Source organism: Calidris pugnax, unplaced genomic scaffold (genome assembly GCF_001431845.1).
Source record: "Calidris pugnax isolate Ruff unplaced genomic scaffold, ASM143184v1 scaffold116, whole genome shotgun sequence".
NCBI lineage: Eukaryota > Metazoa > Chordata > Aves > Charadriiformes > Scolopacidae > Calidris > Calidris pugnax.
The window spans coordinates 1098252-1111466 of record NW_015090877.1 but is presented as its reverse complement, the minus strand read 5'-3'; the positions used below and the strand labels follow the sequence as shown (position 1 = coordinate 1111466).

The 13215-nt window shown below is 44.0% G+C and overlaps 1 protein-coding gene across 1 annotated transcript in view; it reads left to right on the top strand.

Annotated features, from left to right (window-relative positions):
- PKP1 (plakophilin 1) overlaps nucleotides 1-10917 on the top strand; it is a 48913-nt gene extending 37996 nt beyond the window's left edge. The window contains exons 12-14 of the mRNA XM_014946279.1: nucleotides 4001-4085; nucleotides 5348-5448; nucleotides 7466-10917. Coding sequence (XP_014801765.1) covers nucleotides 4001-4085; nucleotides 5348-5419 — 157 coding nt within the window. The 3' untranslated portion in view covers nucleotides 5420-5448; nucleotides 7466-10917. The remainder of the gene's footprint in view (nucleotides 1-4000; nucleotides 4086-5347; nucleotides 5449-7465) is intronic.
- The last annotated feature ends 2298 nt before the right edge of the window (nucleotides 10918-13215 follow it).

Below are 13215 nucleotides of genomic sequence, written 5' to 3'. Positions count from 1 at the left end.
ACATTCACATGCCTTCTCCATCATCCTTAGATAAACCACTCACAGTCTGTCACTTGTTTCATGGCAGCAGAGACTCTCAGTCATTAAAGTGGTTTAGTTTGGACCTCAGCCAACAAACATCTCTCAGTTCGCTGTTTTTATGCGCTTCCACTCTGCGAGCCCAATTAACATGTGACCCAGCCTTCTTCTAAGTCTTCATTGTTTTGAAGGGTATTAACTTCTGCCTAAAGTCCCGCTTTGGATGCCTCAGACCGGTCATCAGCTAATTTACTACTTTAGCAAACTGTTGCTTAACTGGGGTTGTGCGTTCCTTAATTGTCTTGACTGTTTTGTGTGATGAGCTTGGTTTGCAATGACTCACTAAACTGCGAGAGTTACTAAACTCTGGAGATGTCTTCAGTGTGTTCCTCCCGTCTTTATCATGTATTCCTTCTGAGAAACTCCCCAGTTCTTACAAGGTCCCAAACTGGAATTGTTCCATTTCCTTCATTATTCATTTCTCTCCCTGAAGACTTTTATGCTGTTCAATTCTTATTAAAAAAAAAAAAAGACAACAAATTACACCCAAGACCATTCTTACTTATTGAAGCCATATCATTTCAGACTGTTCCCATAAAGCAAAATTGAAAGAGATCTCCCCTCTACTTGGACATCTGCTAGTTCACAAGTTGTGAACTTTCCCACTTCCCTGTACAGCCTGTGAAGGTGAACAAGAAATTTTAGGGTGGGATTTGTCCAGTCCTACACCAAAATGAGCCTCATCCACTAGACCAAACACCTCTACCAGGGGCTGTTGCCCAGGTTGGATGCAGACCCCATGCTCCCCATAGTGATGTTGAGTGTGGTGAGTCCCATGCTGTGAACTTCCTTCCCAGCACCAGAGCCAGCAGAAATGGAAAGCAGAGGAGGTCTCAATGGGACCAAATCACCATAGAGAACACCATGCTTTGTTGCACTTTGTCAGTATTTTGCAGAGTTTTCTCTGTTAATCTGCCTCAGTTTCCCTGAGGACACACTTCCCTCACCTCCAGCATTGGTGCTGGTTTGGTTAGCATGTCTGTATAGAGCCTGGCATGTGTTTCTTCTGCCAATGAACAAATGTTTCTTTACCCATCTTTTTGAACTGGTATCTTGTTGCATTTGAAGCTGTAAATCATTAGTTTAATATGCTCAAACAATTTTGTATTCATATTTTAGGAAGAGGTTCCAGGTTACAGACAAGTAAGTGATTGGTCTTTTCCTTTCTCATGTCCTTCTCAGATGTCAACCAGGACTCCTCAAAGCTAAGGTTTCTTTTCCTGGATGTTTCCTGTAGCTCTATTCTGTGAAAGGCATCAAAGGTTCAGCAGTTTATCTGATAGCTGTGGTTTCTTCTCCTTCCTGGAGCATCCCAATTAAATAATTGTTTCCTCCTGCATATATGCTCATCTATGACATGGGCTTCATAGCAATGATGGTGTTTGTTCACTTTTTGTTATTTTTAGTCCAAGTTGCCAAAATATCGACTATTACCTTCTCTTTTTGTTGGTGTTTCTGAAAATCAAGCTACTATATCAAGTTACTGACTTACTGTGATGTCTGATGTCATTTACATCTTTCTTCTCCAACTGTTTTAAAAATATTCCTCTGTTTATTTTCAAAAAACTATTTCACTGACAAAATTATCGTTTTTCTCAATAATTCTAATGGCTAAACTAGAAGACTTTCTCCAAAACCTCTTACTTTAATTTTCAAGCATCAGATTTGCAGTTTTTTTCACTATCACTTTATCACTGATTTGTTTCAGTCTCCCTTTGTTCCTTCACTTTTCCCACCTTTCCTATGATATAATTAAATTTTGCAGTTTAATTCAGCCATAAGATTCTACCAAAATTAATCTTTGAAGAAACTCAGATCTTTCCTTGATTCTTTTCTGTGGAAAGGTTCTACTCATCCACGTATTTCCAATTTCCCATTTCTTCCAAAGATTGCACCTTGATATCAATTTTATAAAATCATGACATCCTGAAGCTGTCCTTCCAAGAATCCCTTGGCCTCTCCTGTGACAAACATAAGGTTCTTGATATCTTTCTCCTTTCAGGAATCATTTTTTTCTGCCATTATTTGATATGCGTGTACAAAACCCTCATCTTTTGTGCTGTCCTCGCACTTCCTTCCAGCTTCACCTTCTCCATCTGATTGGGTTCTCAGTTGTGTTTTGTTAAGTCAGTAGTTTTATGGATGATTGCTGCCACTGTCACTGGTGGACACCTTCCCTGTGGTCTTTCCACAAATTTTTACAAATAATTCTGTTTGTGAAAAACAGAATATCCTTAAAAACTTTTATTTTCAGGTAACTTGTTTTTAAGAAAGCAGGTAACTTGTTTTTTTCCCCAAATCAGCTGTCCTTGATACTCTGTTCCATGTTCTATGCTGCTGCAGTCACACACTATTCCCACCACTTTTGTTTAAGATATGCTACTTTAGGCGCTGACGTTGTCATCACAGCTCCATCAGTTCATGCTTAATCTGTTTATACCTAAATTCCAGCAGTAGATGTTCTATGAAACAGAATCAGTAAAAATCCTTCAACTTAAGAGTGGACAAATTCTTTCATTTACATTTGGAAATGGCTTAGATACCAGATGCTGGTAATTTTTGTTTGAAAAGTTCTTTTGAGGTGTGCTCTGAAGTCACAATGACAAAGAGTACATACTAGCCATCATTAGAAGCAAATTATAAGAAAAAGAAAATTCCTCTAGCTCAGAAAGAGAGAAACAACATGGAACAACATATCCTTGAAAAACAATGTCCAGGAACATGCACTGACCATCACCTAATCACAGATAACTCTGGGTTGATTGTTTTTTAATGGCTTCTCAGCCACAAGCAATTTTGCAGCCACAATTATTTTTTTAAACACAGTCATTCTGATGACGGCATCAAAAGGTTATAACCAAAGAAGTGATTTTGCAATAAAACTTAGTTCTCTTGTCCCCTAAACATTGCTCAAGAGTTTCTGATGGTCTGCAGCTCCTCCATGCAATACCAACATGAGCAATCTGCACAACCCATTTGTAGTTTATGACCAGGTTAAATTGCTAATTTCTTTAGTAAAAACTGCCATGCATGTTAGAGAAATATCCCTTGCTAATTTCTTTAGTAAAAACTGCCATGCGTGTTAGAGAAATGCCCCAAAAATTTACTGAATGTGGTTACATACTTGTCCTTTCACACTCAGAGTGTGGTGCTTGTCCCTCAAGTCCACTCTCAGCCTCATTTCTCTGATGAGGACTACTTTGAGGCTACGATGTTTTGTGACACTGTGTCATACAGGGAGGGTCCTGAGTCTGGTCTGGTACCTCTCCATCGCCCTGGCTGAGACAGGCTGGGGCTGTGGCACTGAACCCAGACCAGGAGTCTCCCACAGGCAGGACGAGGTCCAGCAGATCAGGAGCAGCGATAAGAACCAGCAAGGAGGCTTATATCTAGGTTGTCATATGAAATGTTCCAAAATTATAAAAGGTACTGCTTATGACTCACGGTTTCGGAGCTGTTACGTGAGCAAGTATCTATTAACTTGTGCTGAGTAAGGACTTATGGCTGCAGATGTTGTTATTACAAATGCTCCCATCTCCTCTGTCCTCACCAGGCAGCGCAGAGCCCGTTCCTCTGCTGCCCTCCCGAGTGATTCGCCCACACTGTTCCTGCAGACTCCAGGGAAGGGTTGGCACCTTTTCCCTTCTCTTTCCCAGATTTCACACTCCAGAAACACTCCTTCAGCTCAGCTCAATGCCTTTTTTTTCCACTCAAATCCTCCCCTCATTTTTCCTGTGCCGGTCCCAGAGGTTGTTGTCGCGAAACATTGCTGAGAGAGCAAGGCAGGTTTTATTGACAGTCCTTGGCCAAGCCTAGCCAGCCTCCCTGCTGGAGATGGGCTCATTTAAAGGCTGTGGGTAATGCGTGTGGGTCGCTGCTCTGTGGCTGCCTCAATTCACTGGGGTTGCTTTCATCTTCCCAGCTCCTGTCCAAAAGCGGCCGAAGCTGCTCGCCTCCTCCTGACAGATCTTTGGTCCAACAGGGAGCTCCAGAGTGTGCTCAAGCAGGTAAGGAAAATACTTCTGCTTTTTGGCTGACAAGAACAACCCTGGTCTTGACTCAATGCAATTCACAAAGGCAATTCAGCAGCAGGTGGGGCAGTGGCTGGGAGGAGCTCAGGTGCTGGGAGGACCAGGATGGTCTCAGCACACAGGCACCTACCAAAGATCCCAGCAAGAGGCAGCGAGTCACAAATGAAGCTGCCAGGACTGACTTTAGGGACTCTGCGGGTGTCAGTGTGTCTGTGTCGGGCAGCTTTCACCCTGGGGATGATGCTAGCTCGGGTGGGCTCCTCCGTGATGCTGCTGGGGTCGATGGTGCCCTGTTTGCATGGCACTGTCCTGTGCTGGGAACAGAACGGGACATTTCATGTTAGCTTGTGAGAGTCCCTTCACTGCAGTCCATCAGGTAGGATCAGCCTGCCCCAACAGGTTCGTCCTCTCTTTCCCCCCATTTTCTTCTGTGTCCATAACCCTACCCTGTGGTTACCTCGCCCCTACAGTCAGGATAATCTTATAAACCAAGAAGAGGAGTATTTAGGGTTTGTTTTGCTCCCTGCAACAGAAACTGTGAAGGTGCAGAGCCAGACGGGGCTCCCAGCCAGCTCCTGGCTGCCCCGGCCTTGCTTTGAACAAGCTGGGTTTTTCCAACTCCGCAGCAGCAGCACCTGCAGAAAGGGCCAAATTAAAGAGAAGGAGTAACATCCACAAAGGGGAGTACCCCGGGGGCAGGAAGGGAGAGAGTACCTAAACATCGCTCTAGTATTAACGGTTAGGGACTTTCTCCACGGGAGCTCGTGTAGCTTTGTGCCAGGCTCCGCTCGGGGGCCTGGGCCAACTCATTTTGATGTGACTGAGTCACTCCTGTGCTCACACAGATGTTCATTGCATAGGTATACACCAAATGAGAAGGATGGGAGTCTGCGAAGACATGTGTATGCATCATGCATATATCTGTGCTGTTTTTGCCAGGATGAGGAATAAGATGAAATAATATCCAGTGAAGGATTAAGTAAAGGTTTCCTCCGGCAAAGCTGGAGAAGTCCAGCTCTTGGTGGACAGAAAGCAATGCAAGGGAGATGAAGTCCACCAATACGGGTGATGGTTCATGTGTTGAAGGCACGTAGAGAGAGGACAGAGGAGGTTGTTTGAAAATGAAGCACACTTTAAGAGGAGGACAGTGGAAGTAGGGCAGGAGGCTCTCACAGCAAAAGATAGCTGTCAGTTTTGAAACCGATACGTGCTCACTGCTTTTCATATACGTCTTTCAGCAAGGATTTGATAAGAACATGATGGGATCTTTATCTGGAACAACCTTCAGGACCCTCTCCTCCAGATTTTAGGAGCCTCTCCACACACATTCAGGCTGCAGGTGAGAACAGGGCCCTCGGGCGTGGGAAGGGGTGGTTTGGGGGGCAAAGGAGTAGCGTGTCAACCGCATGAGTTTTTTGCTATTTTCAATCTCCACTATTGTGGGTTGATGAGTTTTTCATCACGAATCCTTCAGCCCAAACTTCAAAGTATTTGTTTCGGTGAAAATCAGGAGCTGTGCTGTTCCTGGGGGTAGTGCAGATGTTGCGTTTTAGACATGCCCAGTGCAGATGCCACAGGGCAGACAAAGCTGCTGGACCTGAGTATGCTTCATCTGTCTCTCTTACTTACTTTGCCAAGCAATAACTAATTAATTTCATTTCACCAAATTCTCTCAGGTGGGGCTTTTGACAGGACTCTCTGACAGTACTTTCATTCCTCAATTTTGAATAATGTTATCGAGATAGTGTCAGTACCATACAATTAATTCCAGCACATACTACAGCATTAGCCATCACCCTTAGGGATTTTTTGAGCATTTAATAATCTACCTGTAAACCTCATGTCAGGATTCGGAACTGCATGCTGACATCTGAATAATCCCAGTAGAGAAACCAGGTTAGAGAAATCATGGGCAGAATTTCCAGAGCATCATTATAATTTTTATCATGGGCAGAATTTCCAGAGCATCATTATGATTTTTTATTCATAGAATCATAAAATCGTAGAATGGTTGGGTTAGAAGGGACCTCTAAAGGTCATCGAGTCCAACCCACCTGCAATGAGCCCAGACATCTTCAAGTAGATTAGGTTGAGGGACCTCTAAAGGTCATCGAGTCCAACCCCCCTGTGATGAACCCAGACATCTTCAAGTAGATCAGGTTGCTCCAAGCTCCCTCCAACCTGGCCTTGAACCCCTCCAGGGATGGGGCACCCACAGCTTCTCTGGGCAACCTGGGCCAGGCTCTCACCACCCTCAGTGTAAAAAATGTCTTCATTATACCTAGAGATCTCACCACCCTCAGGGTAAAAAATGTCTTCGTTATACCTAGACTAAACCTTCGCTAAACCTTCCCTCTTTCAGTTTAAAACCATTACGCTTTGTCCCATTGCTACAGGCTATGATCTCTTTCAGTTTAAAACCATTATGCCTTGTCCCATCACTACAGGCTATGGGACTGGAAGGGGCTCTAAGGTCTCTCTGGAGCCTTCTCTTCTCCAGGCTGAACCCCCCAACTCTCTCAGCCCCCCCTCCCAGCAGAGGGGCTCCAGCCCTCCCAGCATCTCCGGGGCCTCCTCTGGCCCCGCTCCAACAGCTCCATGTCCTTCTGCTGTTGGTGGCCCCAGAGCTGGAGGCAGCACTGGGTGGGGGGGGTCTCCCCAGAGCAGAATCCCCCCCTCACCCTGCTGGCCACAGGGCTGGGGATGCAGCCCAGGGGGTGGGGGGCTTTCTGGGCTGCCAGTGCATATTTCCAGCCCATGGCCAGCTTTTCTCCCCCAGCACCTCCAAGCTCTTCTCAGCAGGACTGCTCTCCATCCCTCCATCCCCAGTCTGTGCTGGTACCAGGAGTTGCCACGACCCCAGTGCAGGACCCTGCACTTGGCCCTGCTGAACCTCATGAGGTTCTCACAGGCCCACTTCTCAGTGTGAAATTAGCTTGGATTTGAAAGGTACTTTTGATTCATAATTCCCACTGAAAGGAAAAGCATTCTGCCCTTTTCAAATATTGTATCTCTCTATGATGGGGAATGAGACTATCCATAACAAATTATTTGCTCTCTTCCCCAACGTGCTCTTTGCAATCAGACTAAGCACGGTCCTGATGTAAGAGAAAATGGTGCAAAAGTCCATTTCTTTCCGTCTGCCCAGGTAGGGATTTCATTTCTTGCTCTGCTGGGATGTTTCCGTTGAGACTCAGAAGAGTGTGGAAGTCTCAGGGAAAAAGCTATGGGCAGTATATAAACTGGGTACCGGCCAAGAAAAAGGATTAAAAGTTGGTTTTGAATGTAATGAAAAGATTTCTTGAATGCTTTAATTACTTGGGGTTTTGGTTTTTCTTTGTTTTTCTCCATTTCAGAATTTGGAATTGGTTCATGTCCAGGAAGACAACCCTTCCACAATTACTTAGGATCTTAAAGATGTAGAGTGTTTCTGAGTTTAACTCAACTGTAAAGCAAACTAAACATACAGATTTCATGTGGATGATACTGATATTTTTAAGCATTTTCTTCTTTTTAGGGGGGAGAAGGGACTTTTATTGAGGTTATACTTTCTCAATGTCATATTTTTTTTTTTTTTTTTGCCAAGAGTGTGTCTGTGTAACTATGTACGTGTTGCTGTGCACGTGTGCATGCAGGAAACATCCGTGCGCACGCATGGCGAGTAGGATCTTCCCACAGGCTTAGTCCCCTGTCGTCCACCGAAAGTCGGTGTGAGTTGTGCCGACTCTTGCAGTTTTTCCCAATTCCACCAAATTCCGTGCACCAAATACTGCCGCACTAAAAACTTGTCACAGCGTATTTTTACCCACAAGTTTAAAAATTGTTAATTTTAGATTGAATCCCCCCCACTGCATATGGCTGTTAAAAACACATACACACAACAATACTCTTCTTTACAAAGGATGGTTATTTCTAACATTTATAAACACAGGTTTCTTTTCTGCTTATAATTATTTCTCCAATGAGCTCTTATAGTTATTAGTCTTTTCTTTCCTGTCAACTGAAGTCTTTATCTCAAGAAGCAAATTGATGTCTGCAAATTCTCTCCCGGGTCTCAGTAACCCTTCTCTGAAGATATATGTGAGGGGACAATTGTTACACATCTGCAGACCATGAATATTACCGGGTCCCAAACCATTTTGAACGCCAGAACAACTCAATCTCATGACTGTACCTGGACAAATGTGGCATTTGAGAAGCTGAGCTGGAGACAGGCAAAGCGTTTTTTCCCCTGGGAACACCGACTGCCACAGAGGACTGAAAAAAGTGAGGGATGTGGCCTTTTTAATCACACTTTGTTTTTATTGATCAATGTAAAGAAATAGTATTAATATGCAAAGGAATGTAAGCACTTGTGTGAAGTCAGGTTTGGAAATATTTTATTTCTTGGTATCTTTAATTACATGATCACCCTGGGATGCTAAGGCTGTGAGAGGGGACTGCTGAGCTCATTTTAAGGGCCACCTGTTCCTTATAACAGTAACCGTGTGATGAAAGAGGCTGATCTTCCTCTCTCCAGAAGAAAAATATCCTCTACCCATCCCCACAGGGGATGCAACTCAGATCCGCAGGGAAAGGACCAGCTGAGGATGCATTTTCTGGCTGTCCCACACACATGGTTACTCCTTCTTCACACCGTGCAGGGGCACGGGACCCCCTTTTGCAAATATCCAGGAGGCAGAAGGATTTGGGAATGATGAATTATGGAGCTGAGTCTAGAAAGGGAAACACAGTCTCATTTTTTGTGAGTGTCAGACTCGTGAGTTGATTCCCATTCACTTCACAGAGACGGGGTGACTCATGCCCACTGAAGAGCCGTCCATGAAGTTCAGATTGGCTTTGACACAGCTCTAGGTCTAAGAAACACAGTGACACATCTTCATCCCCCATTTAGGCAGAGAGGGAGCATGTGTCCACAGAGGGAGATCATTTTCAGGTTGGTTCTTCTCTTGGACTGCAAAGGGTGGCTTAATCTTGTGCACTTTAATGAGCAGCAACTATTTGCTTGCTTTCACCCACGTTCAGTCGAGAGCTTTCTGCGCAGAGCTCCCAGCCAAATGAGAGAGAAAAAAAAAGCACCTTTGAAGTGGAGAGCTAGAACCAGGAGAATCCGGTAGGACAGTTTCAGGAGCATTTAAAGAGCAGGGAAGGAGCCCCAGCCCGTGGGCATGCCCTTGCCGTACGTGCCAGCTCTTCACTGGCTGGATGCAGATTCTCAGGTGCACGGTTCAAAATGTTTTCGGCAGGACCCGAGATGATGGATATCCAAAACGGCCGCAGTATCCACAGGGAGGATTGTTACAGTTTTGGTGTAAAAGTATGTTGAGTGCAATTTTGCATTCAGATTTGTTCCTGTAATTACATGTTTGACAGAAGTCCTGGGAGCTAATGTTTTTCTGTGTAAAATTAATTGGAGAAACCTAACTACAAAATGTAATGATGGAATATTGAGGAAATTCATTCTAATTGGCTGTTATTTAAGCTTTATTTTAAAACACTGCTGCTGCTTTCACCGGTAATGCAATTTACTGAATCACTATCCAAGGCACAAAGAACTGCAGCTTGATGATCATCATCTCACAATTAGATTTACAAGTACTGGAGATTTCATTAGTAAGTATTAGACTCAAAGAGACAGATACATTCATTCACATAAATTTTATAGAGTGCTGCAAAGTTGTTTTTTCCAAAGCTAATAAAATGATGAAAATAAAATCTATCTCCATCCTCAGAGATCTTCAAAACATGACTGGGCACAGCCCTGAGCAATCTCATCTGGCTTTGGTGTTGTCCCTGCTTTGAGCTGGGCAGACCAGAGAGGTTCCTTCCAATCTAATTTTTTTTTTATGATGCTGTATGTTACTGCTTTCATACCTCAAAATACAGCTAACTTGAGAGACCAGTGGGCTGTGTGAGCTGTAACTTCTCTGCCATCCCAGGGCTATTCTGCAGCCAGTTCTTCCCCAGTAAATTCTCTGATACTCAACTCTATTTTCCTCTCAGTCTCTCTTTTTAAAATCTGGACTGCAGACTACCCGATCCCGTGAAGTGACACGGATGCCTGATTGTGAGAAGAGAAAGGAAAATCAGCCTAATCAGAGTAACTGGTGTTACTCACATTCAGCAATTTTGGGAGCTCAGTGAGGTTCCCCTCATTGTAAATGGATGCTGTTTGCACTTCCAATACAATTTTTTTTCATTCTAGGGAGACATAGTTTCTTAAAAGTGTGTTTTTAACTGTGACATCCTCTTCAATGAGCTGTTTTCCTGTTTCTTGCATGTTTAAGAGCCAAGGTAGGGCATACTCCCTTGACAGGGACAAGGGTAGGTCTGCAGCAAGTAGCACGTGCCTGGGGTTGTAGTGATGGAGAATTACTGAGGCGGGGAGGACCACAGGCAGCAGCATCGTTAGCTCTGCTGGCAGCAGAAGTGAGAGCAGTTGGGGCCTGATTTGTGCACAGGACACACAACCATGTAAATAAATACCATACTTGTCTGTCCTGGGCTTAGAAGAGCTTTTTGGTCTATTTTCTCATAAATGCTTTGTTTGTTTTGTGTATGTACAATCCAACCCACCCCAGCATTTCAGAAGCCTCATGGACAAGTAGAAGGCAGTTGGCAGTTTTATTTCTCTCTGACCACACACACCAGTTTGAGACCAAGTTAGGCTGCCAGTCCATAGCTATACAGTGTATTCTGTAAGATATAGGTATGTGAGAATAATGTATCAGAGTTTTGTTTTGGCTGTACTGTATGTATTTGCTTCATTGGAAAAGCTGAAATCAATAAAAATTGCTGGAATTTCTTCAAGCTTCCTGTTTTGGATGGTTTTATTTTGTGTGTCTTGCCACAGCGTTAGGAAAGAATAAAGCACCTCTTTGAAATGTTTGTAAAATCCGGTCACCCTGCAGCAGTGACCAGTCTGGACTGCTCTGCCTTATGCCAATATGAGGAATGAAGCTGTAAATCACGTTTCCTCCACCATTACAACCTTGGAAAGCCTCAGTGAGTTTCTCTCCCATGACCTTTTACAGTCACCACTTCAATCCATGAAAAATTTAATTATCAATAGCATCATTTGTGTCCCTGCTGTATGGATCCACATCTTGTTGTGGGGAAAAAAACATACCTTAGTTTCTTCTGAACCTTACTCTTATGAGCTGTGTTTGAAGCTCCCTAGGTCTTGTATTTAAAAAGTGTGATGAGTCAATTCTCCCACAGTTTCTCTTTGGTCCAGGCTGGAAAGTCCTAGCTCACAGACCAGTTCCTCAGATGGAGCCATCAGCTCATCACGTGCAGTGACCTTCCTTGAACATTTCCCAATTAAACTACTTCCTTTCTGAGGCGAGGAGACCAGAATGGCACAGCATATGCAAAGGGTGAGCAAGGCAAGGTTTTATGTAGGGACATCACAGCCCCCTTGTTCTCTTCACCTTCCCCAATGATTCCTAACGTACACCTCGGTTCCTGCAGCTCTGTCGAGCATTGAGCTGTCACTGGGGTGGGCTGTCCATCATAGAGTTCTCTCCAAGTGCTCATGGTCATCTCCAAGCCCATCATTATTTACATGTGTAGAAAAGATTATTTCATCGCAAGTGTATCACTTCACATTTTTCCATGCTGATGTTTGTCTGCTGTTCATCACCCTTTCCTTATTGGTCTATAGTTCCCCAAAATTTTACACACAGACATGACCTTCACTCCTCAGGTATGCAGTGGTGTGGGTTTCCCTGGATCAGGTACAGGACATTGTAGAAATCTTCCCCATTTCTCACAGGCATCACAAATTAAAAAACATAAATACATGATCTTCTCTGCTCTTTTCCTTTCTGAGGACTCCTTTCACCCCAGATATTTATTGGCCCTCCAGTCTCCACAGAAGGTCTGAAAACGCTCTTACTATTTCTGGCTTATTCTTCTAAATTCAGTTCCTTCAACTCCTTTTTGGCATAGTTAGCATGGTTTATGCTGAATCTGGCAGAGGTTATCAAGCCTTCCCTATTTCTGTCTTCAGCTCTTTGAAAGACACCTTCTGATACCTTCCTTCTCCTGCTACTTAACCAAGCCCTTCCTTTCTGCCCTTCCTCAATGATTTCTTAACTGGTGGGATGCACTGAGATTGTGCTTCAATAGGATAAGCACAGTCCACATGGCCTGTGAAGTTTAATACTCCCTTTTTGCTTCCTACTGACGAGAATCGTCCTTTTAAGTTCCTCTTTTGATAGATGAGTACATGATGGTGCATATTTAAGCTTTTGTTGATCCAGATGTTGATGTTACAAAGCAGCTCTATAAATGTAAGTTTTGAGGCCAGACCTTTCATGCTAACCAGGACCAAATTTAAGGCTGCATCTGCTTTGGGGACTTCCCAGCCTGGTCCATCAAAACACTGTCAAGAGTATCTAGGAGTCTGGGCTCTGCATCACAGTACTCAAGCCCAGTCAACATGGGGGTAGCTGAAGTGCAGGATGCAGAAAAGACTTTGTACTTCTAGTACTGGGTGACACCACCGTAGTGCATAAACAGTCGGCAGCCTTACAAAAGAAATAAGGAAGCAGCATCCTCTTGATCTCCTTCAGAAGATGGCTCTTCAAAGAAGAAACCTGGCAAAGGGGAATGTGATCTCAGCTACAAGGTGTGTTTAGTTCATTTACTCAAGGCAAGGCTGAGGAATAATCCTTACCACTGACAAGTATCTTATGAAAAGAGGATTCACAGCCTATCAGACGGGCTTGGCACATCCTGGGAATCCCTGCATGGGAAAAGGGACTGGCGTCATCCCGTGCCACGTTGCTCAGAGCTCCTTTCCAGGAGCACCCTCTGCTGCTCTGCTTAGATTCTGGAAGGGTGGGCAAGCATTAAAGGATTAAGCACAAAGGCAAAGCACCCAAACTTCTTAACCAGTTTTGGGTGGACCGTGTACCTCAGCGCTTCAAAACCTAAATTGCATTGGCAACTGTGATCATTCCTTACTTAAAGCTGTTTTTAGTCCACAATGCAGCAGGAATATTTGCAAGTAGTTCTGAATGTAGTTCCCAAGTAATTTTCTTTTTAAAAGTCTGTTAAGGGGCAGTGTATCCAGAAGTCCTCGGGAGCCTTAATTATT